Source organism: Zootoca vivipara, chromosome 2 (genome assembly GCF_965207765.1).
Source record: "Zootoca vivipara chromosome 2, rZooViv2.hap1.1, whole genome shotgun sequence".
NCBI lineage: Eukaryota > Metazoa > Chordata > Lepidosauria > Squamata > Lacertidae > Zootoca > Zootoca vivipara.
In genome coordinates, this window is record NC_142584.1 from 53,485,272 (window position 1) to 53,512,536 (window position 27,265).

At 44.3% G+C, this 27,265-nt stretch overlaps 1 protein-coding gene across 8 annotated transcripts in view; it reads left to right on the forward strand.

Annotated features, from left to right (window-relative positions):
• P4HA2 (prolyl 4-hydroxylase subunit alpha 2) overlaps positions 1–9,934 on the forward strand; it is a 47,310-nt gene extending 37,376 nt beyond the window's left edge. For 3 of the 8 annotated variants that reach the window (XM_088661888.1, XM_035105418.3, XM_088661886.1), the window contains 7 exons: positions 2,531–2,601; positions 3,363–3,462; positions 4,657–4,710; positions 5,464–5,523; positions 7,969–8,037; positions 8,795–8,891; positions 9,415–9,934. In XM_088661888.1, the coding sequence (XP_088518014.1) occupies positions 2,531–2,601; positions 3,363–3,462; positions 4,657–4,710; positions 5,464–5,523; positions 7,969–8,037; positions 8,795–8,891; positions 9,415–9,485 (522 nt within the window). In that variant the 3' untranslated portion in view covers positions 9,486–9,934. Of the gene's footprint in view, positions 1–2,530; positions 2,602–3,362; positions 3,463–4,656; positions 4,711–5,463; positions 5,656–7,968; positions 8,038–8,794; positions 8,892–9,414 lie in introns of all 8 variants that reach the window. The other 5 variants (XM_088661887.1, XM_035105416.3, XM_035105417.3 and 2 more) reach the window with 2 other exon arrangements.
• The last annotated feature ends 17,331 nt before the right edge of the window (positions 9,935–27,265 follow it).

Consider the following 27,265-nt stretch of genomic DNA (forward strand, 5'->3'; position numbering starts at 1 on the left):
GCTTCTTCATACTTTGCTTTGATGTATTTAGGCAAGCAATCAAGATCACATTCCTTCTGGGCTGTACAAAGTGTTTTACTTTGAAACCATGGTGATTTCAGCCTGTGGGGAAAAGACTAAATAAATTGGATATTTTTGCTTAAAATAAAGTTGTTTTACTGTAGTATAAGTGAGCTAAAAATGAAGATTTATAGTGGAACAAATCTTTTGGCATTAATGTTAATTGCATCATCTCTGCAAAACATTCATCAAATGCAGATGTGATTGGGTTAGGAAATTTTATTTTTCATCTACCTCTTATCCAATGAGTATTGGATAACCACTTGTACTATACGGTAGAGTGTAGAGAAGTGTTGTTGCAGAGGCAACAGTCTAACATCAACTGAAAGGATTGCCAGTGCCTGTTGTGATATTGCTGAAGTTAAATATGTAATTGACGAGTTCATAATAATGTTCATGGACTACACAATTCTCCAATGCTTAGTATCTCCAAATGCCTTCCCCAATGGTTCCTGAAGCCTTTGGTGACTTCTGCTTAGCTCTGTTTGTGGTAAAATTAGCACCCACGGTTTGGATAAAGACAATGACATTTTAATATGAGAAGGTGCAATTGACTTTACAGGTCAATGCAGAACTTGAGGGGGGGGGTGAACATTTTCTGCAATAGTAATCCAGTGATGCTTGTGACCGCTGAGTTGATTCCAAATTTTGCCGAGGAGCTATATCACATCACTAGTTAATATTAGGATGTAGGCTGTGTATTTTCTTTTCTTGCTTGTTTATGGCAGCTGAAGCATTCAGATAGGAACTGTATGGCAAGGATAATGCAATTGCAGGCATAAATATGGAGTTTTTAATCACTGTAAGCAAAACTTCATTAAAGTTCAACAGATCAAATTTCTGACCATTATTTGTGGAGCAAGAGCCTGCAACAGAATAGCAGATGAATCAGAATTCTGGCACTTCGTTGTGCCAAAAACTACATGCCAAGACAAGAAAATTAATAGGCGGATTTCAGAGCATATGAGAGAATCTGGAGGAAAACATTATCAAACACTGAAGGGGGGGGAATAATAAGGTGGAAAACAGCTATTGTTGTGTAGATTGTAATGGACACAGTAAATCTTAGCCTAAGTTTGATTTAAATAAATGTGGCAGCATCATAACTGCTGAACAGAAACAAGTTTTACTGGAGGGTCACTTCGAGGAATGAGGGAGGCCAGGGCCCCTCACTATTGCCCAAAATGGACTGCTGGCAAGTTCCATCTTCGTAATACCATTCCCTCCACTCATTTCTCTTGTTTCTGAGTTAGCAACTGAGGCCCCCATGCTATCCCTCAAAGCCCAGTTTTGGCTCAGGTTGCTGTTCCGTATTAGAATTTGCTGCCTTTCAGAGCAATTCGGTGCCAAATCTTTGCACTAATCTCTGTTTTTTTCCAGTTAAGCCCTTTGCGTTGATATATTAGAAATAGTAGGAATCCTCACCCTGTTTTTGAGGATAATTAATCCTCCTCAGCTTCACTGAGCTACACAAGTCTTGTGAATGCATTTAATATTTCTAGTCGTATGCGGTTTTAACTGTTCAGGCGGCATCTGTTAATGAGAAACAAATAGGACAACTATGAGCATGGCCCTGTTATTGAGTTGCCAGCCGCTGAGGTACGATCTCCAGAAGGTTTCCCAGAAGGGAATATGACCCTTGGGTTGAAAGAAGGTCCCCCACCCCTCATCTAAATCTGAAGGTGCTTCCAGATAGCAGCAACCCTAGCAGCACTCCAGAAGCATATTTTCTGTGCATTTGCCTCAAAGAAGAAGACACTCCTATCACAGGCGTTTGGTGCAGTGATGCTTGGTCAGGTGCTGTCACTGGTTTTACTGGTCTGTTTCAGTCAGCAGCAGTTGGCACCAGGATTGGTACAGACCTATTGGCAGATATAATGTGTGTGTTCATTCATTGTGTCTGGCACTTCCGTTAGAGCAGCCTTCCCCAATCTGGTGCCCTCCAAAGGTTTTGGACAGCAACTCCATGCTAGCTGGAGCTGAGGGGTGTTTCAGTACAAAACATCTGACAGGTTGGTTAAGGAGGCTTCTCTGCAATCATCCCTTACCCAACACTGCCCGTAAACCAAAAGATGGACTCCTTGCCTCTTACATAGTCACTCTCTGTTTGTTTCTGCATTGCACTGACTAATGCAAGATGTAATCATCAAGAGTTTATCACAGCTGAAGGCTCTTGTTTTGTTCTCCGAAACCTGTTTCTTAGACGGCATGGTTTATATAAATCTTATGATGGAGCCTAAATTCATATGAGATAAATTTATCATTGCCAGTAATGCAGTATATCATCTTTCTCAGTATACATGATAAAATCATCTACCCATAACATTTTTACAGAGTTTTATCCGATGCAGAAATGGGAAGGCTGTGAATGAAGGACAGGAGGTGCAACTTGTATTAATTTTGACAGTAATTTTTTTTTATGTATGTGTGCTACTGAAGTTATTAAACCTTGCCTTCCTTTTGCTAACAGTTGGCAAGAGCTACTGTACGTGACCCCAAGACGGGCGTATTAACTGTGGCAAACTACCGGGTGTCTAAAAGGTACGGTAAGCTATCCGAGGATCATTATCATTCTCATTGCTGTGTAGGAGTCATTTCCAAGTAGTACTGTTGATGAAAGGTGAAACTTTGAGAAGTTTGGGGTTTTATATTTTATAAACTGAACACATACCGAGCATTCACAGAAGCAATTTGTCAACTTCTCTTTAAAGATTAGTAAAAGGATGTCAGGGACTGTTCTAGCAGTGAACATTCCCTGACTATCGCAGAAGAGAGGCACCATGGCTCAGGCAGCATCCTAGAGCCCTTACTGCAACCTGAGACAGGATATCAGGGGGAGGGATCTGGGGAAGTGTCCAGCGGGGAGATGCCTCGCCCTTTTAAGTTCATGCCTGACTTGAGACATTCCAAAGCGTGCAAGCGCAAAGGGAGGAGGGCAGGAATCCCACGCTTATTATGCTGGGGGAGGAGAAGACGACAGGCATTGGGAGAATCTTCTTCAGACTGATCAGACATGTATTCTTGATACTGAATCACATTGTAAATATCAGGCACAATAAAAGTCTTAAAGACAGAATGGCTGTGGTACTAGTTTCTCAGAAGTAGCCAAAAAAAGGACCGTGACAAAGGATAAAGGAAGGAATGGGGAACATCTCCTGGTGTTGTTGGGTTCCAGCTTCTACCAACCCCAGCCAGAATAGCCAAAAATGCAGGGAGCTGTGGATTAGGGGGGAAATATACTTCATTTTACAGTGATTGGAGAGAACTGTCTAATTTCTCTGTGAAATCTTCTCCTCTGCAAGTTCATGGCTGGAGGAAAATGATGATCTTGTTGTCGCCAAAGTGAATCATCGAATGGAGCAGATCACAGGATTAACAGAGAAAACAGCTGAATTATTGCAGGTAAGTACAAAAGCACATTGGCAGTTATTCTTTCATAGGCACGGAAAATAATAATCAGTACCCCAGTCTCCATGCTGCAATTTATGAAGCAGGGGCATTTGTTAACTCTGGGGCCATAACTTAAAGAATCGGAATCGAAAAAGGAGGCAAAGGAAGGGAAAGATAATATTACGTTCATTCCGCAAGCCTCCTGCTGGGCAGGTCGTAGCCAGGAGGTCACCAAACTTTGGGGAGCTATGGGCCCGTTGGCAATTTGGAGAAAGTGTTGTGGGAACCACACGTGCCCTGCAACCAAGCACACACTGCAGCCTAGTCTACTGGCTGCAACAGAATACTTCTTTCAAGGCTTAATTTCGGAGGTGGAACGGGACCATGTGGGCGCCAGGGATGTCTCTGAATGCACATGTGCACCCAGGAGTGCTGCTTTAGCAACCCCCCTCCCCCCAGCAACCTGACATATAAATTACTGCTTTTGAATATGGCCCTTATCTGAATCGGTAGAGATTTTCAGCACTGAGGTGTTTCCATATTGGTTTGGTTCATCTCAGTTCAGTGCATTGGGAGTACCAGATCCTAGGGAATGCTGTAGCTTCTGGCAGATAGCGCAGGCTGAAGAGCTGAGGTTATGGATTCATGGGGCAGAGCGTGCCAATGGGAGGTGTGAATGCAGTAGTGGATGGAGACCATGTCTCCTCCAGTTGCTGCTTTTTGAACTCCATCCAGGACAAAATTGTGAAATTCAGTCATGAACAAGCTAGTTTCACTTCATAATACTTTCTCCCTCTTCACATCCTACATCTCCAACTAACTGTCTGATATTTTCATTATGTCAGCAATATCATCTGAGACTCTTGAGTGATGTCCAACTGAGATATATATTGAAATCAGTAAGCTTAAATTACTTGGAAGTCCATTGGTTTCAATGAGTCTGCTCAATGAGAATGACTTAATCAACCATTGCTCTATATGTTCAAGACTGAACTGCTCTCTGGGGGAAATTTGGGGCTTTGCGCTGGGGACTGCAAAGGAAAGCAGAGGAGGGACAAGTTTGCTATGCAAGTGGATTTCTGTTGCTTAAGTGGAGCAGCAGCACTGGATACAACTGATCACCTAGGTTTCTTCTTTTAACCTACAGAAGAAATCTTTTATTTCCATTTCATTACATTTTCTTTTGTCATTTTCCTCCTACCTTAGGTTGCTAATTACGGCATGGGAGGACAGTATGAACCACACTTTGACTTCTCACGGGTAAGATTTCAATTTCAAAGATGTTCTGTGTTCCTGCTAAGCTTACATGATTTTTAAGGGTCAAACTAGAGGTAAGAGAGATTCCTAATGAGATCTGACATATTTTTATGCACTCAACAGCAGCCGTGCAGACATGGCTGATTTTGGATCAGGGCTACAAGCGCTGCTCATTCTCTCTCCAGCCAGTAGTACACAGCCACTTGCGCACACTCACACAACCCTCTCTAGTCTCCATCACAGGTCTCTTGGCTCAGCCACAGGTTTTTCTGCAGTTTAATTCCACCTTTTGGAAATGTTGTGATCCAGCTACCTGTGATCTTAGGAATAAAGCACAGCCAATTGCAGTGATGTCCCAAGATAACACTTACCTGTATAGTGTCATGGATGTCAGCCATAAATATACCATAGGTGCTGATTGGGCAGCTAAAGAATTCTCTCACACCTTGCCAGCATGCATGGTGCCTGTGCGGAACAAGCCTTGTTTGGTCACAGGATGAAACACAAAGCTTTGGCTTTGTGGAACTGCTATATTGGCCTTGTATGCTATGCCACATTAATAAATAAGCTAGCCAACTATTTAGCCTGGGATTTTAAAGGCTGCAATTCAGTGCACAATTGCCTTAGGATGACCCCCATTGGGCAACTTCCTCTCAAACACTATAGATGCACATAGGATCAGGGGTGCACATCGTGCTTTCCAAAGCTACAAACAGGGAACCTTGGAAGTTGGGTTAAAGTTCTTGTTTGTTTCAGCGACCCTTTGACAACACACTCAAATCGGATGGAAATAGGCTAGCGACGTTTCTTAACTATGTAAGTACCTCTGTGTCCTTCTAAGCGTGCTTGAAGTTTGCAGTTCACTTTCATTTAATTTTATAGAAAGAGGAACCTGATGTTTTCAAGCATTTAGGGACTGGGAATCGTGTGGCCACTTTTTTAAGCTATGTAAGTATGACCATTCCTGTATATGTGGAGTGAGACCTCTTTGTCATGCCACTGGCATAAATACAACTTACTGCATGAAATGTAGTTATTTACCAGGCTGTAGACCAGGGGTGGCTAACCCTTTTTGCACCTTCTCCCTGGGTCAGCCCTGCAGCAATAGCGTTGGATGTAGCCAAAGTGGGCTTAGCAAGTTCACATGCTCTCATACCAGACAGATCCAGATCACACTTCCATGCCTCTGTTCTACATGAGATGCACAACCAACACATGTAGTTCGGGGGGGGGTAGGAGAAGAGAGCACTAGGTGCCTACCTGTCTCACTATGAGAAAGTTTGCTCTGACCCTGGTGATTCAAGAACATGTTGAACTGGTCCTGGTCCTCAGTGCTGTGGCCATTCAATGTAGACCTTGAATGTGGAGATTTCCTTGGTCAAACTGCTCTGCTGAGCTGGCTGCTATAGTTGTGGTTTCAGTAAGAGCTGTGGTTAAGGTACTATTTATTTATAAATTATAATATATCTGCATATATATATATATATATATATATATATATATATATATACGTTTAAAAATCTGCAATGTAAAAGGCATGAGGAATGGGAGTTCCAAAGGATTGGAGACCACCACAGTATCTTTGTGTATTATAAAAATGTGTCTGTAGTTCAACAGGAATAGCTAAAACTAGTCTGCAAGGATAGGGATTCTGTGTGTTTGTGTAATATCCAATTAAATCAAGGGGGCATATTTTCAAGATTTGGGGCTGCTGCTGGTTCCTGGTGTTATGTTGCCATTGCCCTTTTGAATTTGCTGTGCATACCTGGACATATATTAAAACGGCCACTATATGGCAACCTAGTAGTCTTTAATGGGTCATACGGATCTTCAAATCTGTTTTGTACAAAAATTCTCATCTCCACATCAGCTATTCCACATAGCACTAGACAGCAAACTTTTTCAGCAGGGGGCTGGTCCACTGTCCCTCAGACCTTATGGGGGGCAGGACTATATTTTGGGGAATAAAATATGAACGAATTCCTATGCCCCACAAATAACCCAGAGGTACATTTTAAATAAAAGCACACATTCTACTCATGTAAAAAAACGCTGATTCCCAGACCATCCACAGGCCAGATTTAGAAGGCGAATGGGCCGGATCTGTTCCCCGGGCCTTAGTTTGCCTACCCATGCACTAGACAGAGCCACAATATTTTTCTTCTCACTGCTGCCACTGGCTTTGGATTCGTCTTTGAAATGAGCTGAATCTGATTTATACCTCTTTAGAAGAATCTTACTTCCTTTCTTTAATTAAACACAATGGCTTGGGTCCTAATTTACCTCCATCAACAGAACATAGTTCTGTTCGCAGAACAGTGATTTTCTGTTTCCCACTTCACTCTGCACCAACTGCACTCCTGGAAATCTGTTCCTGAGGGTTGGTGGACCTTGGAAATGATATGAGTTATAGAGCAGATGGAGGGGGTAGTTGGCAAAAATTGTTATCCCCCCCCCTCCCAATCCTTGCATAAACAGAATAGTAGCTTAGGATTCAAATCATTGCATGGAAGTAAGTGTCACTCCATTACAGTACAAGTTGGTGGCTCACTGGCCTGAAATTACTCCTAACACAGAAATAGAGCAGTGTCTGTTTTATTGCCACATGTCAGACCTATAAATGACTCACTCTGAGACATGTATAATTGAGCAGTGTTATTAGTGCCAAGGTATGCTTCAAATTTGCTAAGGAAATATGTGGCTAAATGGCAAAGTTGCTTTTTCTCACCAAATGAGTACCATAAAAATAAAATCTGGAAGGGATTTAGGCTACAATCCTAAACACACATGCTAGGGAATAAGCTCTGCTGATCACAGTGAGACTTCCAAATGCATAGGATTGCACTATTAATTTCAATTGAAAGCAGGCACCATACTTATTTTTAAACCAGATTGTAAGTCAGTTACCACTGTCTGACTTTTGAAACCCTGTAAATATGAGATAACTAAAATCACTGGCTAACAAGGGGGGGTGTCTTAAAAATGCTATCATTTATCCAGATTAATCCACAACCCATAATCTAATCTGTCCTTTGCTCTGATTAATTAGATTATGGATTGTGGCTTGATCCAGATAAAGTCAAGCATTTTAAGACTCCCTTGTTAGCCATTGATTTTAGGCATCTCATATTTACTGTATAAGCTTTTAAAAGTCAGACAGCAATAACTGACTTAACATTTCTATAGAGGAAACAATACATGAATCTATGCAATCTTACAAATCATCAATGAATTTTATGGATATTCTCCCCACCCCCCCAGATGAGTGATGTAGAAGCTGGAGGTGCCACAGTTTTCCCAGACTTTGGAGCAGCAATTTGGCCCAAGAAGGTAACAGCTGAACTTGTCTATTACTCATGTTTTCCCACTAAAGCTGCTATGACCACTGTTTTCACTCTAAATATTTCCCAGTCTTCTTTTTGTTCCGCACCCCTCCTGCCCAGTTGACCATATGGTGTGGCAACTGGGTTGAATAACAAATGTGATAGTGATTTCTGGGCTTAGATTTGCAATGCAAAATGATTAAAAGTAAGCACATTCCAGCACTACTAATTAAAAAAATACAATCAGGCCGTCTGCTAAATCTGATTCAGGAAGCATCTGCCTGAATTTTAAAATCATTCCCTGCCTGTATGATGTTCACTGTTTCAGGAACTTTCTACACATTGGCCCAGTTCCCATGCCACACCGAACCATCATTTAAAGCAAGCTATGGTTTACTGTGAACAAATAGCATTCTGGTGCATGCTGCACGGATGTTCCCATGACACTTGTCCGGTGATTGGTGCTGACAGCAGTCCCCTTTAGTATTGGCTGCACTCGACATGCACCAGAATGCTACTTATTCACAGTAAACCATAGCTTGCTTTAAATGGAGGTTTGATGTGACATGGGAACTGGGCCAAACAATCCTACCTTTGCAAGCTTGTTAAAAGCGGCAACAGGGAAATTTATAAGCAGGGAGGTGACTGGAAGTGATTGTGGTCTTCTTGTATTAACGCAAGCTATAGGTTCAGTGGCAGATGCCCACAGAAACATGCACAAATAGTACTTTTTATTTCAGTGAAGGCTTTTCCTTTACTTTCAGGGGACTGCGGTATTTTGGTATAACCTCTTCAGAAGTGGAGAGGGTGATTACCGGACACGGCATGCGGCATGTCCGGTGTTAGTAGGGTGCAAGTGGGGTAAGTAAGACTCCCAGGTCTTTGGTTTTAGGACAGGCTCACTAAACACTAGGCAGGAGTGGGGAACCTTTGTCCCTTCCGCTGGCCCTTGGGTGTGGCATGCCATCATAACAGAAGATCCATAGACACACCCAGCTATCCCTCTTCACCCCCGGGGTCATGAGCACAAGTTACTCCCATGAGTGCCCATTGTTTGTGTGGCCGAAGGCCAGGCAGAAAGGGAAAGAGAGAGCTCAGCTGAGTTCTTTCCCAGTCCCCCTCCTGCATGCACATGTGGGATGGATCGGACCTTTAATTTTGAAGCGTCACAAGATCTAGATTTGGGGTTGGTTCCAGTGTGTTTATCTCGTTTCTACAGTCTATAATATGTGGCGAAGGGGGAAATAAATGGAGGAATGTGTGCAATGCAACTCGTTTTCCCCCCTTGCTGCTTCAGCTAAATGTTGTTCCGCAATGCCCAACGTGAGGCAGTTGCATACGGGCCTGGTGCCCCAGTTCTAACGAAAACTTTTATTGTTTACAGTATCAAACAAGTGGTTTCATGAAAGAGGAAATGAGTTCTTAAGGCCATGTGGGACAACAGAAGTCGACTGAAACCATCCTGGGCATTAGTCAACTGGTTTCCCCATCTCACCACAACTTTGTGCATCGTCCAGTTCATTTCTAAGAAATGACTCCTACTCTACTATGAAACACAATGATGGCACTATTTATTTAAATAAATAAAGGCAGTGGCTATCGATGGAAGAAGGGAGCTCTTTTCACTATTGGTGCTCGGTGGCTGTTTCTCCATTTCTCGTTTCCCTGCTCTCTTTCAGATTCTGAAAGAACCACCGAAACTTCCCTGCTCATGCTTTAAGCATTTGGGCACTTTGGCCACGTGCCTCCTGAACTCCCACCATTATTATTATTTTAGATGTTAAAAGATTTGTCATCGAACCATATTTTTTATTCCAAATGTAAAAAATTTAATTTTATTGTATTTCTAGGGCGTGCGGGTTTTAACAACACAAAAAAAAATACAAAGTGCTCTTTTAAAAGATGTGGCGTGGGTGGTGTGCATTTCTTTAGTCATAAAAGTTGCTTGTTTCTTCAGTTTTATCGTTTCTGTAACATTGAGCCTGCAAAGGAGCAAGGAAGGAGATGGGGCCTGGGCGCTACAATGCCTTAAAAGTAGAACTTTTCCTGTTATGCAGAGTTAGGAGCCTTATGTGGTTGAGCATCTCAAAGTCCTAAGTTTCTGGTGGTTCCTGTGCAGTTCAGCGGGGCTCACCAATGCAGTGCCCATGGGCAAAACATTGGAGATTTTTCTCCTGGTGTTCATCAAGCCTCGGAGCACTGCTTGCCCCTCGAAAAGTACATAGAGCCAAAGGAGAAATGTTTTATTTTATCTCTTTATTTCTCTTTCTGCGGGAGGAGGAATTGGTCCAGAGGAGGTGGGAGAGCAGTGTCCAGAAAAGGGGGAGGGGTGCCGACAGCACTCAGTTGAAAAATCCCAATAGGCCCATTGGCCTAAAAAGGTTGGTGGCCCCTGCAGCAGAACATGCCTGGCAGTTTTAAAACTGGATATTGTGGGGAACCTTTCCTGACAAAGAGTCCATCAAGCCAGTGGAGGGGGCAGAATAACCATTCACGCACAAGTACAGTTGCTCATTGTGATATGTATATTTGAATGCTTCTCCCTCTTTGGTTAATCGAAGTTGCCAGTGCTGATGCAAGATGCACTCACTCCAAGGACTCAAGCAGCCTCCCCCCCCCCCCCGCCCACCAACAATGGGATATTCATTTCCGCTGCCCCCAGCCTTGTGCAGTGAGGGGCTTTGAAGAGCCCTGGCTGCTTAACAGATGTGTACAGGATGAGAAATGCAACCATACTTCTCCTTAGTAGCATGGGCATTTTAATAGCAATCTGAGCAGAACTCTGAACTCTGGTTCTCTGGCAAAGTATAGGAGGCTGCCACGAGGCACTACAGTATGTATTTTGGCGATCTTTTGGCTATCCACAAAGCTCCATTTGCTAAAACCTCTAGGCCAGGCATCCCCAAACTTCGGCCCTCCAGATGTTTTGGACTACAATGCCCATATTCCCCAACCACTGGTCCTGTTAGCTAGGGATCATGGGAGTTGTAGGCCAAAACATCTGGAGGGCCGCAGTTTGGGGATGCCTGCTCCAGGCTCACAATAACACATGCAATAATGTGTGTGTGCTTTACAGCAATATGAGCAACGTATGGCAGACACATAAACACTGAGGTGAAGCTATCGAAAACCACAGTTGCAAACTGAAAGTTATTGGAATGCCTTGGTGAGGAAATCAAAAGACCCCTCCATCATCTTTTTCAATTGCCACAGCATCTACAACGAATGATAAAGACTTAAGGGCTGATGATCAAGAGTAATAAATTGTCATCAATTGATTGCACCATTCGGTGCAGCTTGACACCTAGAAAGTACTTGTAGCGTGCTGCAAATTGAAATAATGCAACATTTGCAAAAGCTGTTCATTGTGGCTTTGCCTATATGCTTGTTGTTGTTGTTGTTTAGTCGTTTAGTCGTGTCCGACTCTTCGTGACCCCATGGACCATAGCACGCCAGGCACTCCTGTCTTGCACTGCCTCCCGCAGTTTGGTCAAACTCATGTTCGTAGCTTCGAGAACACTGTCCAACCACCTTGTCCTCTGACGTCCCCTTCTCCTAGTGCCCTCAATCTTTCCCAACATCAGGGTCTTTTCCAAGGATTCTTCTCTTCTCATGAGGTGGCCAAAGTATTGGAGCCTCAGCTTCACGATCTGTCCTTCCAGGGAGCACTCAGGGCTGATTTCCTTAAGAATGGATAGGTTTGATCTTCTTGCAGTCCATGGGACTCTCAAGAGTCTCCTCCAGCACCATAATTCAAAAGCATCAATTCTTCGGCGATCAGCCTTCTTTATGGTCCAGCTCTCACTTCCATACATCACTACTGGGAAAACCATAGCTTTAACTATACGGACCTTTGTCGGCAAGGTGATGTCTCTGCTTTTTAAGATGCTGTCTAGGTTTGTCATTGCTTTTCTCCCAAGAAGCAGGCGTCTTTTAATTTCGTGACTGCTGTCACCATCTGCAGTGATCAAGGGGCCCAAGAAGGTAAAATCTCTCACTGCCTCAATTTCTTCCCCTTCTGTTTGCCAGGAGGTGATGGGACCAGTGGCCATGATCTTGGTTTTTCTGATGTTGAGCTTCAGACCATATTTTGCGCTCTCCTCTTTCACCCTCATTAAAAGGTTCTTTAATTCCTCCTCGCTTTCTGCCATCAAGGTTGTGTCATCTGCATATCTGAGGTTGTTGATATTTCTTCCGGCAATCTTAATTCCGGCTTGGGATTCATCTAGTCCAGCCTTTCGCATGATGAATTCTGCATATAAGTTAAATAAGCAGGGAGACAATATACAACCTTGTCGTACTCCTTTCCCAATTTTGAACCACTCAGTTGTTCCATATCCAGTTCTAACTGTAGCTTCTTGTCCCACATAGAGATTTCTCAGGAGACAGATGAGGTGATCAGGCACTCCCATTTCTTTAAGAACTTGCCATAGTTTGCTGTGGTCGACACAGTCAAAGGCTTTTGCATAGTCAATGAAGCAGAAGTAGACGTTTTTCTGGAACTCTCTAGCTTTCTCCATAATCCAGCGCATGTTTGCTATTTGGTCTCTGGTTCCTCTGCCCTTTCGAAATCCAGCTTGCACTTCTGGGAGTTCTCGGTCCACATACTGCCTAAGCCTGCCTTGTAGAATTTTAAGCATAACCTTGCTGGCGTGTGAAATGAGCGCAATTGTGCGGTAGTTGGAGCATTCTTTGGCACTGCCCTTCTTTGGAATTGGGATGTAGACTGATCTTCTCCAATCCTTTGGCCATTGCTGAGTTTTCCAAACTTGCTGGCATATTGGGTGTAGCACCTTAACAGCATCATCTTTTAAAATTTTAAATAGTTCAGCTGGAATATCATCACTTCCACTGGCCTTGTTATTTGCAGTGCTTTCTAAGGCCCATTTGACTTCACTCTCCAAGATGTCTGGCTCAAGGTCAGCAACCACACTACCTGGGGTGTACGAAACCTGCCTATATGCTTATCATTACATAATGATAACACATGTGTAGTCCACTTTTATTTAATAAATCAAATACAAAGCTAAAGGTAGAAAGCAACTTAGACCAGTCTGCACCAAAGCAAAGGATTCTTGCTTATTTTGTGCCTTATAGTATGCCTGACAGCTTACATTTCATTGAGCCTGGAACCAGAGAAGTCATCTTTAGCTATCCTCTGGGAGAACAAAGGAACAAGCATGGCTGCCTTGCTCTTCTCTAGTTACTTAGACTAGAACTAGAATCTTTTCTGTCCAAGTCATATATTTCCAACATTGTTTTCTTACTTGCAAGCATCCCTCTTTCTGTGTGCTTGCAACAAGTACCATCTACTCTCTAACCAAGACCCACTAGCTTAAATGCTGCTTACTTTGCATACTGGAAGGGTTTCCATAGGTCATGGGTCGGCAAACTAAGGTCTGCGGGCCAGATCAGGCCCAATTGCCTTCTGGATCTGGCCCACGGACTGTCCGGGAATCGGCGCATGGATCACCAGTGCGCACATTCTTACTCTCTCACACGGCGGCGGCAGCGGCGCCTCTTCCCTCCCTCCCTCCTGGCTTTTCCCTGCCCTGCCTAGAGGAGGAAGGGGGCTGGGCTTTGTTGGTGCCAGCAGCAGCAGCACTTGAGCGGCTGCCATTTTAAGCAGCCCCTCTCTGGAGCCCTTTCGCTCGCTGCTCGCCGTCCCTCCGCCGCTGCCAACCCCTGCCACTTGCAAGACACAGGTAAGCAGCCACAGGGGCTCGTGGTGCTCTTGCATCATTTCCCCCCCCCAAAAAAAATATAGTCCCCCCCCCACAAGGTCTGAGGGACAGTGGACCTGCCCCCTGCTGAAAAAGTTTGCTGATCCCTGCCATAGGTAATTGACCCTATTATCACATTGCTTATGTTCTTAGCATAAAGCTAGCTACAAATTTTCTTCCTGTTGGCAATTTGGACAGACAGCAGGTGCATCCTTATGTTACACTAAACCCCTCTTCTGAAAAGCGAGTTGCACCCAAGCTCTCAACAATAAGAACATATGACAAGCCGGTTGGATCAGGCCAGTGGACCATCTAGTTCAGCATCCTGTTTTCACGGTGGCCAACCAGATGCCTGTGGGAAGCCTGTAAGCAGGACATCGGCACAACAGCACTCTGCCCCTCTGCAGTTCCCAGCAGCTGCTATTCTAACAGTGGAGGTAGACCTGCCAACTCTTCTCTTCCCATCGCTGAAGGCGCAGTCTATTAATTTCCACAACTATAAATAGTTCAGCAAGTGGTTTTTCACATCCTCTTCCCTCGTAATTGCGTCTATCACTGCATCTATCACTAGGTAGAAAGATTTTGCATATGTTTTAAAAAGTACATTTATCTTATATGTATATTTTAGGTGATTTTCTAAACTGGTAGAAGTAATAGGTTTGTCGCACCTTGGTGGAATCTGCATCAGGCATTGGCATTTACACCTAGGTTTAGCTTGGAACGTTTTTGGAAATGTTAAAACCTACTTACAGCATAGGTGGGAGGACTGGAAAATAGCTGAGGCTGTTCCATGGAGTCTGGTAGCACGCTAGCAAAAGTTTAAAAGGAAAATATAGACATCAAATAGACATTTTTCTGTCCTTTTTTTTTTTACATCCAGAGGCCATATAATTCTGCATTTTGATTCTCATGGTCTGTCCCACTTTCACCAAATGCTAAAACTTTCAGAAGTCAACATATATCCAGGTCTTATAGCCCATGAAATGAAACAAATGAGGTTCAACTATGCCATGTTTCTTAGGAAATGATGAGGCTTCTTCAACATAGGGCATTTTATAATGAAATTGCCACACGTTTGCTCGCTTTTTAAAGGGGCGTTACATGATGTAACAAACAAAATACTCCATACTGGCTACTACTAGGAGTAAGTAGTAGATGGAACCATAGTGTTATTTAGCACATAGCAGTTCCCTTGCGTGTTCTCCTGATCAGGCTCCCATTCTAGTCCAGTGCAGAGTCAGGAAACTAAGAGTGATGCTCTGAACAACCAAGAATCTGATGTCAGTCTTGAGGTCAATGTGGCGGAATGGTGCCTGATGATGATTCCGGTTCATCATGGGTTAATCTATCACTCCCATTATAGGCAGGTGTTCCTTGGGAGGCGGAGCTAGATGGCATTCTAAATGGCAGTTGGGAGTTGGCAGTTGGAGAGTAGAGTGTTAGAGAGGGATGCAGGAGCTGTATTAACAAGTCTGTGTTTTATGAAAAGAAGATGATGAACTAATAGTTTAAACAAATGAAACCATAAAGAAATATACATGTTCTCCAGTTAAATAAAGCTTTCATCTATGTTGTGTCAAATTGGATGTTCCTCCTTACTCCAGCAACGTACCTAAACTCAAACGGGTGGTGACTGAAGAGGGGAGATAAAACTAAGCCTGAGGAGCAGGTGGATAGTTTGCATCTCAAAGTCATGCACAGAGGAGGCAAGTGGAGGGAAAGAGTGCCTTGCAGTGGCTAAAGTGCCAAGGCAACAGCTGCTGAGGTAAACCTGAGTTGAGAGGGAAACCTTACTGAGGGCACAAGATTGTTCCTGTAATATTTGCCTGGAGTTTTTAAGGATACAGAGCCACATTATTTGGAAAGCTGGAACTGTACTCTATGCACTAGCAAACCCATATAAAAACAGGGAGTTTATTTGGGAGAAAGAAGGAATAGTGGGTTGTTTGAACAATAACTGAATTCCTTCAACACACTGTTAGTAATAGAGAAGGGAGGATCGTCACAGTCTACATCAAACAAGATGTGCCTGGACTTACACTGCTCTCTTGAACAATTTGTGGCAGGATCCTTCCCATGAATAGAGTATGATGACAAGCTGTACACATTAAATAATACTTTATTTAAACAGCCACATCACTCAAAAGTCTGGTTCCCATTACACCATTCAAAAAAGTCTTCCTTGATTGACATCATGGCCGCTTAACAAAGCTTTTTAAATGAAAGGAAGAAGAAAAAGTTAACTCTGATGTGTGACTAACTTCATCTGACACGAAGATGTGGGCTAGGTCAAGAGGCAGCATTCCCTTCCTCCACTTTGCCAGCCTGTTTGTGCATCTCAGTTTCTGGATTAAAGAACAATGTGCTGCTTTTAATTACTGAGTAGATAGGATGATGTCAGAGGACACGGTATGTGTGTGTGTGTGTGTCACTGCCAAAACAAGTTGTTACCAATGCCACATGCTAAATTTATCACCCCAGAAATATTTCTTTGGCTGATAAACTTAAAAATAAATCAGATGGTTGTTGCTTTAAAAAGGGTTAACTTTATGGTAACTGCTGCGATGCAAATGAGTGTAAATAATACCAGAAGTTAGAAAAATTCCTTCTACCTATTGTTCAGTCCTCTGACTTGGCTCTGATCTTCCTTACCTGAATTAAATCTACATCGTGCCAGTATCAAGACAATGGTGCTGGTGTGATTTGGGGTTTGTTTGTTTTTTACACCATTTCCTCAATGGTAGCTGATAGTTAGGAAAGAGCTGAGCATCTCTGTGTTTTTGATTGAGATTTTTATTGAAGTTTAGGGACAGCCATTCAGATGAGGAGGTGGATCCATGAGTGTGTGAGGTGGGGGGAGGAGAAAGAGCTAAAACAGCAGTTTGGAAGAGTCAGAGGGAGGGAGGGAGGGAGCTATGAGCCAGCTGAAGGCACCCTGGGGCCATACAGAGCCTCTTTCTGGAATCTGATGAGAAGCAGCAGATCAGCTGCCTTGTAGGAGAGCCTGCTTTTTGCATCCACGTATGCTGCTTGTACATTCGTAGACCAAGCACATTATTAACAATGCCGTACATGCTCAGGACTCTCGTCCAAAGAAAAAGCAATCCAGGCGCTGCTGTCCCTGGAACGTCTCCCTGCTCAGGGCAGCAGGGAGAACATTGAACACCATTGCTGTGCTTTACAAATTGGCAATCGAGGCCGGTCTCTGCCCCAAGGAGCTGTTCCAAGTAAAGTGAAAAAGCAAACCAAGGGTTATAACTTTTTCAGACATTGAAGCAAGGTGGAGGCATAGAGCTACCGCCCTTTCGATTCGCTGTGCATTCCTTTTGCAAAAATGGAAAGAGAGGCAAAATTACAAAGTGTTAAAGGAAGGTGCTGCTGCTTCTCCCGTGGGCTCCATTAGCAGTATTTTACACCCTGTATTTTGGGGATAAAATATTTAGGATTAGTTGGTTGTTGTTTTTTAAGGCTTTGAAAAAAAAATCTAGATTCCCTTCTCAAGGCTCCCTCCTCAGGGCTCATCCACACATCCACAAACAATTGGAAAATTGCTGAGAAGAGCAAGCTCTGAATTTCCCTGTACTTCCCTGTACCAAGAATGGCATTTTTGCACCTGGTGTAGGTTCCCTCGCCTGCCTCAGTGCCTCAGTGCTGTTACAATTTCCAGAGAAGTGGCTGGGAAAAACCAGCAGAGAATCTTGTGACGCCTGAGAGACTAACCAATTTATTATGGAATAAGCTTTTGGACTACAGTCCACTTCATCACAGGCTCAGCACAGGAAATCTTGAGTTAAAGGAAGAGGAGCATAAACAGTGAGCATAAAACGGATTGTGAACTGTGAGGTCAGAGGGAAATGAAATGCAGGAAGTACATTATTAATAGTGGCCATTCATTAAATAGTTGTGGGTGAAAACACAAACATACGGGGATTCCAACAGGATTTCCTGGGCCCAGTACACTTTTGGATAATTGCAATTTGTTCTATGTGGACTGCCTTTGGACCTGTCGAAGAAGAAGAAGAAGAAGAAGAAGAAGAAGAAGAAGAAGAAGAAGAAGAAGAAGAAGAAGAAGAAGAAGAAGAAGAAGAAGAAGAAGAAGAGGAGGAGTTTGGATTTGATATCCCGCTTTATCACTACCCGAAGGAGTCTCAAAGCGGCTAACATTCTCCTTTCCCTTCCTCCCCCACAACAAACACTCTGTGAGGTGAGTGAGGCTGAGAGACTTCAGAGAAGTGTGACCAGCCCAAGGTCACCCAGCAGCTGCATGTGGAGGAGCGGAGACGGGAACCCACTTCCCCAGATTACCAGTCTACCGCTCTTAACTACTACACCACACTGGCTCTCTGGTGAGGTTGCCTATGGGGGACAGCTGACCATCAACATACAATATTGGTGAGGAAAGCTGTGCTCTGGTTGCCAATATGCAGTATTTATTTTGACATATAAAGCCCTAGATGACTCAGGACAATGTGAAAAATTGCCTACTCCCTTATATATATTTATTTATCTCCTAAATTTATATACCTCTTGATTGTAGAAAAAACCCCGGAGCGGTTTATTTATCCCACTTTCCCCTGCCGCCCAAGGAGCTCATAAATGGTACTCCCCCTCCTCATTTAAACCCCACAACCACCTTGTGAGGGAGCTTGGGCTGAGAGGCAACGACTGGCCCAAGGTCACCCAGTGAGCTTCATGGCTGAGTGGGGATTTGAACCCTGATCTTCCAGGTCCCAGTCTGAAATCATCAAGGGGTGCCCTTTTCAGGTTGCCACAGTCCTCTACAATACACTATGTGGTGATTTGGGTTGAGGGTGTTCTCAATTGTGGGACCTACCTTGACTGTGAACAAGACCAAAACAAAATAAAAACGAAACCCCCAAGGTTATGCACAACGTATACAATTCCCACCCCCTCCTACACTAGGACTGTGTGAACAATGAAGAGGGGGGAGGGTTATAAATAATTTTAATGAAATAAAATGAATAAAAGGTGAAAGATGCAAGTTTAAAAATCAAACAGAAAGACACTGCACGTCTCCATAGCAGGGGAGGCTGAGGCCTGGAGACCTGCATGCCTGCTCATGCTGCTGTCCAGCTGTTAGATATTCATGAACAACTTCAAAATCTCTGTTTGCCCTTCTTGGATCTCATTATCTTTAAATTGGATTTATGAACAGAAGAAGACACCCCCCCCCCCACCTACTCCAGCACCCAATTCTCACCATGGCCAACCAGATACCTACGGGAAGCCTCAAAGAAGGAATTGAGTGCAACAGCACTCTCTCCCCAGTTGCAAATTCTCAGCAAATGGCATTCAGAGGCACATTGCCTCCAACTGCGGTGGCAGAGCATAACCACCAGGGGTCCTTGTAACCACTGGGCCTTCAAACAGAGATCTGTCCTCTGACTATCTTGCAAAAAGTGGACTGTCCCGTGGAAAGTGGGCCACACAGCCACCCTATATTAGCTCCAGGAATGCAAGAAGAAGCTTAACCCTCCTCTCACCTGCTGTTTCCTGCTCCACCTGTGTTCTTACCCTTGTAATCAAGCATTTTTAACCCTGCGGAGGGGAAAGTCCACACCGAGTGCTGAGAGCAATGTGCTTCTTCATGTTTCTTGTGCAAGAAGTTGTACCACAAGGTATTGGGTGACTGGTGTGCATTTATTTGGCCTATGATGATTCCTTTCCTTCTCATTCCTTGTCATTTTCATTGTTCATTCTGCATGTGTAAATTTGCAACCATGCTAGTTCTTCCAGATATCATGCTATTTGGGTGGGGTGTGTGGTTATACTGTATCAACTTAACTAGGTATTGCTGCATGACTAGAATCATAGAATCATAGAGTTGGAAGAGACCACAAGGGCCATCCAGTCCAACCCCCTGCCAAGCAGGAAACACCATCAAAGCATTCTTGACATACTGTATGCCAGTCAAGCCTCTGCTTAAAGACCTCCAAAGAAGGAGACTCCACCACACTCCTTGGTAGAAAATTCCACTGCCAAACAGCTCTTACTGTCAGGAAGTTCTTCCTAATGTTTAGGTGAAATCTTCTTTCTTGTAGTTTGAATCCATTGCTCCGTGTCCGCTTCTCTGGAGCAGCAGAAAACAATCTTTCTCCCTCCTCCATATGACATCCTTTCATATATTTGAACATGGCTATCATATCACCCCTTAACCTTCTCTTCTCCAGGCTAAACATACCCAGCTCCCTAAGCCATTCCTCATAAGGCATCGTTTCCAGGCCCTTGACCATTTTGGTTGCCCTCTTCTGGACACTATAAAATAATCAAAATGCAGTGCTTAATGGAGGGGCAGGGTTGGAAAGAGAGGCAAAACCAAGCATACAGTTCCTGAAGGGGGAAAAAAACCCATGTATTTACAGGGGAAATACTAAGGCCAGGTCCAGGACAAAGAGGGGAAACTAAATATATACATGCTGTGTAGCAAGGTTGCTAGTGTGGTCACAGTCAGTTTTGAGATAAAAATCGGTTTTTTGAAAAACCCATATACACTGTGGCTTTTCTCTGTAAAGAGTAGAACACGAAATGACTGTACAGCAAGCAAATTCTTGCATGACCTGGTTATGAAAAGTATCTGAGTGACAAGCATTCAGTACCATTGGTTGACCCTGCTAAGAATGAACCACAGTTTGATCAGTTATTGGTGTTTTGAAAGCAATAGATTGATGTCCATTTCACTGCCTTAAGAAGAAGGGTGAATATAGGATAGGAATGACCTCAGTAAAATGTACACGTTCCAAACTCCTGATTCTTCCCTCAGAACTGGCCCTACCATTAGTCAGAAGGAGGCAACTGCCTCATGTGGTAGATGCTGATAGGCAGGGACTAGTGGCAAGGCATTGGTGAACAAGGTCCCTGTGTGTGCCACATGCCCCGCCCTGCACCTAGCCCTCAGGTACAGTAGAGGGTGTTTCCCAGCCACCAGTGAAGCAAGCTATTCCAGTCTGCTTCGACAGTAGCTAAGAACAGCTAAGGGGCCTTCACAAAAAGCACAGCTGATGACCCCTCTCCCTTTGCAACCAGTGCCCATCCTCATGCTACGAGAAGCGAACCAAGTTGTATACTTTATCACATGGGTGTTATCAAAAGCTATACCTCAAATCTAGCCAGTTGCCAAAAATATTGGGGTGAGGAGAGTAGGGTGGCGGGGTGAGATGAAATTTGAGGCTCACAACAGAACCTGTCATCATGTAAATCCACAAATGAAAGTCAGCCATGTTGACCCACAATAAAAATTCAGAAACTCACATTAGGGTGATACCTTGAGTTGGCCAGCCAACAGGAGCAGCTCTTGGTGGGGCATCGTTGCCACTTACCAGGAGGGGCTAGGTCAGTGATGGTGAACCTATGACACGCGTGCAGAGCCCTCACTACTGGCACGCGCCCCCATCGGCCCATTCGCGCTGTTGTTGTTTCCCCCCCCCTTTTGTTGCTGGTAGCCAGAGGTTGGTTTTTTAACCCTTTCTGTGCTTTTTCTCTGGCACTTTGGCAGACGATGATTGGGTGCAACAGCGTTCATTTTTTAACCCGTTCTGTGCTGGGTTTTTTGGCACTTTGGCAGACTATGTCGGTGCTGCGTGTTAGTTCCAGCGAAGGTATTATTCATCATTTATTTCTGTTCTCTCCCCCCCCCCAAGCGCAGCAGCTTTGGGGCACCCCCCCCAAAAAAACAAAGCAACTTTTGCACACACACACCCCAAAAAACCTGCAGCTCCCCCAAAAAAGCTCAACAACTATGGGCACTTTGTGATAAATAAGGGGTTTTTGGTTTGGTTTGGTTAAATAATTAGTTTTTTGTTTATTAAATACAGTTATATATTAAAATTATACATTTTTGTTATTTAAACTATAAATATCATGAAATTATGGTTTTTTTCTCGAAGTGACACACCCTGAGTTATGCTCGGGTTTTTGGCGAATTTTGACACACCAAGCTCAAAAGGTTGCCCATCACTGGGCTAGGTGGTGGTGAAATTGATGCTCTGATTGAACACAGACGAAGCCAATCCAGTGCTCCCAGGCAGACACAACCTTGCTGCTGTCTTCCTCCTCTCCCTCCTGGTAAGTGGCCGTGCGTGGAACTCTGTCTTAGCAGCCTGCACCCCCCTATATATATATATATATATAGAGAGAGAGAGAGAGAGAGAGAGAGAGAGAGAGAGAGAGAGAGAGAGAGAGAGAGATCTGCAGGCATAACTCTACATCTGGCTAGATGGTAAACAAAGCAAAAAATAAAATAGGGTGCAGAGAGGGAGAGGAAATACGCAACTTTGGTGGGTGGTGAAGTTATCTCTGTCTGTATCTTGTAAGACAGAGTGAGGAAAGAAGGCATATGGCATTCAGATGAGGGTTTTTTTAGAGGCTGACGAGTTATCAGGTTGTACTGAACCCTCTGTGCAACTTAAGACTGGAATAGCACCAAAAACAGCACACACACACCCAACGTCCTTCTCACTCTGGACCCCTCCCTCCACCCCTCCTGGATATTGTACCATAAAGGCTTTGGCATCTTGTCCCTTGGTTGCTGGTGTGCGAATATCACTCAGCTGTAGCATTTGGTACCATACCAAGCTGGTTACCTGGACCCAGTCACAGTTATGTTGGTGTAATAACATAATATAAGTGGTTGTGAGAACTGGATATGTGTGGTTGGATTTCGTGCTACTCTAGAATTGTGCACCTGCAGGAAGGAATCACCTCACTGGCTGTCAGAAGCAGATGTCAGGAGCGGGTCAGTAATAAATCACCCATTGTAAGTCAACTCTTTATTCAAGGAAACAAGGTCTGCTCAGGAGGCCAGGCCTAGTGAGCACAGCAACTCATCCCAGTACATCTTGCCCCTATGAGGCAGTTGTATGGACTGAAATTCCCCACCTTCCCACAGTTGCCTAAGTCTTCTCCTCACCTGGGTCTTTCCCAAGAAATCTGAGATGTCACAGTATGGCTTTGTGTCTACCTTTACTCCTCCCTCTTCATATCTCTTCTGGTTCTGGAAGAATGGGGGAGGGAAGCTGGTCGCAGCAGGAGGGGGACTCACCCTGACTTTTCCCCCAGTCTGATTCAACTCTGCCTCTTGGCCCCTCTCCTCTCCAGCTTCCACTTCTACCTCTGATTCTGGACTGCCCTCTGCCACTGACTCTTCCTGCTCACTAAACCCTGACACCTCTCCAACTTCCAACACCTACTACTCCCAGTCTGTTCCCTCTTCTCCCTCTGACCACCACCATCATCCCACCCACCCCTGGCACTGAGCCTTCTTCCCTTGGGGGTTCCTCAACTGGTGCCTCCTGCCACCTCTCTGCATCTAGCCAGTCCATGACAAGAGAAGGACAATGCTTGTGTGTGCAATAACCACGACAGTCACCCAACCTGTATCACTGCTTCCTGCCACTATTAAAATATAAGGGATGATAGGAGCTGCAGGCCGTCTGGAGGGTCACAGGTTGCCTACCCCTGTTTAAAACAATGCCTGGTTGGAGTCTGGGATTTGACACAAAAATGTTAATTACCTTTAATGGCCAGTTGATGAAAGCTAATTAAAAGACAGTTTCTTGATACTGAGATCTAGACAGAGATCAACAGTTGAGGAAGGGTAACACACCCCACCATGTACAGCTACAGGGAGATTGGCAGGTACAGTATGTATGTGTGCAAATGCATGTACAGTGTTACCTTGGTTCTCAAACGCCTTGGTTCTCAAACGCCAAAACCCCGGAAGTAAGTGTTCCAGTTTCTGAACGTTTTTCAGAAGCCGAGCATCCAATGTGGCTGTCGGCTATTGTTTCCGGGGTGTCTGCACCAATCAGAAGCTGGTTTTCGAACATTTCGGAAGTCAAATGGACTTCCGGAACGGATTAAGTTTGACACTTTTGTTTTTGCTATTTATTTTGCAGTTTTGTTTTGAGGCTTTTTCGGTTAATTTGTTGTAACTGTGTGAAACCCACTTCAGCTACTGATTGATTGATTGATTGATTGTGTGACTGTGGAAATAGAAAAAAGACCCCATCCAAACAATGACTATCATCAGTGCAAGTAAGATTTTTAAAAAATTCATAATAAAATTCATGGTAAATTGCTGTTTTAGGGGTTGTTTTTAAAAGTCTGGAACGGATTCATCCGTTTTGCTTTACTTTCTATGGGAAAGCGTGCCTTGATTTTGTAATGTTTTGGTTTTGGAACGGACTTCCAGAACGGATTAAGTTTGATAACCAAACTACCACTATAATGTGGAAAGGAACTGTTTAAGAGAGAGGGAGAGGCAGGGAAACAGAACTGAGAATTAGCCTAAATCTGGAGGCACCTGGAGGTGCCTCTGTGTGGAGATCAAAAGAGAGATAGCGCATCAGCATCCTGGTGGGCGGGTGCTTGACACTTCTCACGCTCTGCTTGCGTCTTTGTATCATAAAACAGATATTACAAAAAGCACCGTATGCCTCCAGCATTCTTTCCTCCAAAGGAAACAAAACCCAGGTGGAAACGAAGCCCTTGGAACATCTTGCCCTTCTTGTGGGGAGTGAATTGTGCACAACCTGTGTGAATTAACCTCTATCCAACTTAACAGCAATAAAGGAATCCAGGGAAACATTCCTTGGTGGGGCAGGCGGGAGGAATGGCCTACAATGGGGGATTGGGAACCTGCAGCCCTTCAGATGCTGTTGGGACTCCAACTCTCATCGGTCCCAACCTACAGGACCAATGGTCAGGGATGATGAGACTTGTGGTCCAGCATAGGGTTGTCATGCACCCGGAATTTCCTGGACATACACAGAATACTGCAGCCTCAAACAGTGTCTAGGCAGAAATTGGCTCAATGTCCGGGAATATCCAGACACATGGCAGCTGATGTTGGCAGTGTCGTTTTTGCCTATTTCCCTGAAAAATAACTCAAAAAGGTCCAATTTCTTTGCAATTTTGCACACACACACACACACAGGCAAACAACTTTGGGCAAAACTTTAAAAAGCTCTGCAACTTTTCTGTCCGGATTTTCACTTTATGAAATATGGCAACCCTAGTCCAGCAACATTATAATATACTTACTTACTTACTTACTTACTTACTTACTTACTTACTTACTTACTTACTTAATTCCATTTAGATCCTACCTCCCCACCCACCCACTGCAAGGAGCACAAGGTGGTGTACACTGTACTACCCCCCCATCTCATTTAATCCCCACAACAACCTTATGAGGTAGGTTGGGCTGAGAGGCAGTGACTGGCCCAAGGCCACCCACTGAGTTTCACAGCCGAGTGGGGATTCGAACCCAGGTCCTAGTCCGGCACTCTGACCACTGCACAGGCCCCCGGCCCCTGGCCTACAAGCATCTTTTTTGAAAACAACATTTATCCTCAGAAATCAGGAAACAAAACCTTTATAGCTACCATTTATCAACAACGGCAGGCAGGAAGCTGCGAGAAGCATCAGTGACCACCTTTGACAACAACCTTCTCTGTTGGGTTGCCACTTCCCCTCTCAGCCACAGTGCTGTTTAAAATTGGTGCCTGACGGAGCCTGCTGCTATCTATCAACGCATCACACACCTTTCTGGTGTTTTCTTCTGCTTTACTCAAAGGGACAATTCACGTTTGTTAAAGGCTGAATGCTTTTCAGACTCAACACTTTGCCTGAGTGCAATTAATGAGGTTGTATTTGCCTTGACTCCTTGAATATGAGCACCAGGTAGGTTTGCTTCTTATCACTAATAATAATATATGCAAAGGTGACCTTTTTAAAATTAAGAAGGTGCTTTCCGTGACAGTAATTTAAAAATGTCAGAGTGGCCATTCTAAATATAAGGTAAAGGTACACCTGACCGTTAGGTCCAGTCACGGACGACTCTGGGGTTGCGGCGCTCATCTCGCTTTATTGGCTGAGGGAGCCGGCGTACAGCTTCCAGGTCATGTGGCCAGCATGACAAAGCCGCTTCTGGCGAACCAGAGCAGCACATGGAAACGCCGTTTACCTTCCCGCCGGAGTGGTACCTATTTATCTACTTGCACTTTGACGTGCTTTTCAACTGCTAGGTGGGCAGGAGCAGGGACCGAACAACGGGAGCTCACCCCGTCGCAGGGATTCGAACCGCCGACCTTCTGATCGGCAAGCCCTAGGCTCAGTGGTTTAGACCACAGCGCCACCCGCGTCCCATATTCTAAATATACTAGGCAGTTATAGATCTGTGTATGTTTCCCTTTTCCCCTTGTGCAGTTCGATATGTGCTTATTGTATTGTTTCGTTGAGGGTGGGAACCATGTCTCAGAAGACAGGCCCACACACGGAGGGGAAACCCTGTGTTCCAGCCTGTTGCACTCAGTTCCAGAGTTTAAAATATGCGTCACGGCAGTGGAGAAATGATGGATACAGGAGATTTCAAAGTTGAACTCGAAACAGAGAATGACAAATGCATAGTTGTCCACCTCAACAAAGAGAGACCGGGGGTGGGGAGGAGGTCCGATTGCGAGTGGAGAGCCGTTAGTGAAGCAGCGATGACTTAAAAGCTGTTTGGTGACAGGGAATCCATGCAGAGTCGAGTCATAAATTGGACAATGCTGGGAACTGCACAGGCAGTTTCTGAGTAACTCTGAACAAAGAGTGGAAGAAGCTGCATGGCCAGAAATACCAAAGTTCAGGTTGCTCACTTTAAAATGGCTGCTATTCAGTTCTCTCTCTTTTTTTTCATACATGTAAGCAGATATGCATGAACATTCCCTGTGTAACTTCCCTCTCAGGCAAAGCCTCTCAAAGCAATATGACTAGTTCTTGATTTATAAAAGTATTCCTATACTGCCCCTTCATAAAATACCAAGGGAGTGCACAGGAGTATAAAAACTTTTTAAAAACACACACATCAAAAGCAGTATAGAACAAGCATTTAAATGACTGGCTCAGCTTAAACAGGTTTAAACAACTGAATAGGCTGGTTAATGGGGGTGGGGGGAGTTCTCAAGAGATGCTTGAAAGTCAAAAGCAAGAATGCCAGCTAAGGCAACTCACAGCACTCCTCTGGATGATCTCAGTGATCAAGCTTGGACATCAGAGCTCAGGCTATCCTTAAGGTAGCCTGCCCTGGACCCACGTTATTCAGGGTTTTGTATATTAACAAAAGGACCTTGGACATGACCCAGTAAAATATGGGCAGTCCATGTAGATGTTTTAGCAACAGTGTCACCAGCTGCCCCAGCAAGCAATCTAGCCTCTGCATTCTGCACCAACTTTAGCTTCCATGCGTCAGATGCCTGGAGCTGCCCATTAGTCCCCATTGTCAGTGGCCAGGTTAATCCAAAGCTTGACTTTTCATAGCCCAGCAGCAAGACTCACCACCATATACTTGTCTTTAGGGAAGAGAAGAGGTGTGAAAATGATCCCAGGTCAGATATTTGCAAATATGCAAGAAATGTGTTTATGTTAGTGCGCCATGGAAATGGCTCTCCCTACATTCCTGGGATCTTTCCATCCCACTCCTGACTTGGTCCTGATGATTCCTGAAGAGCA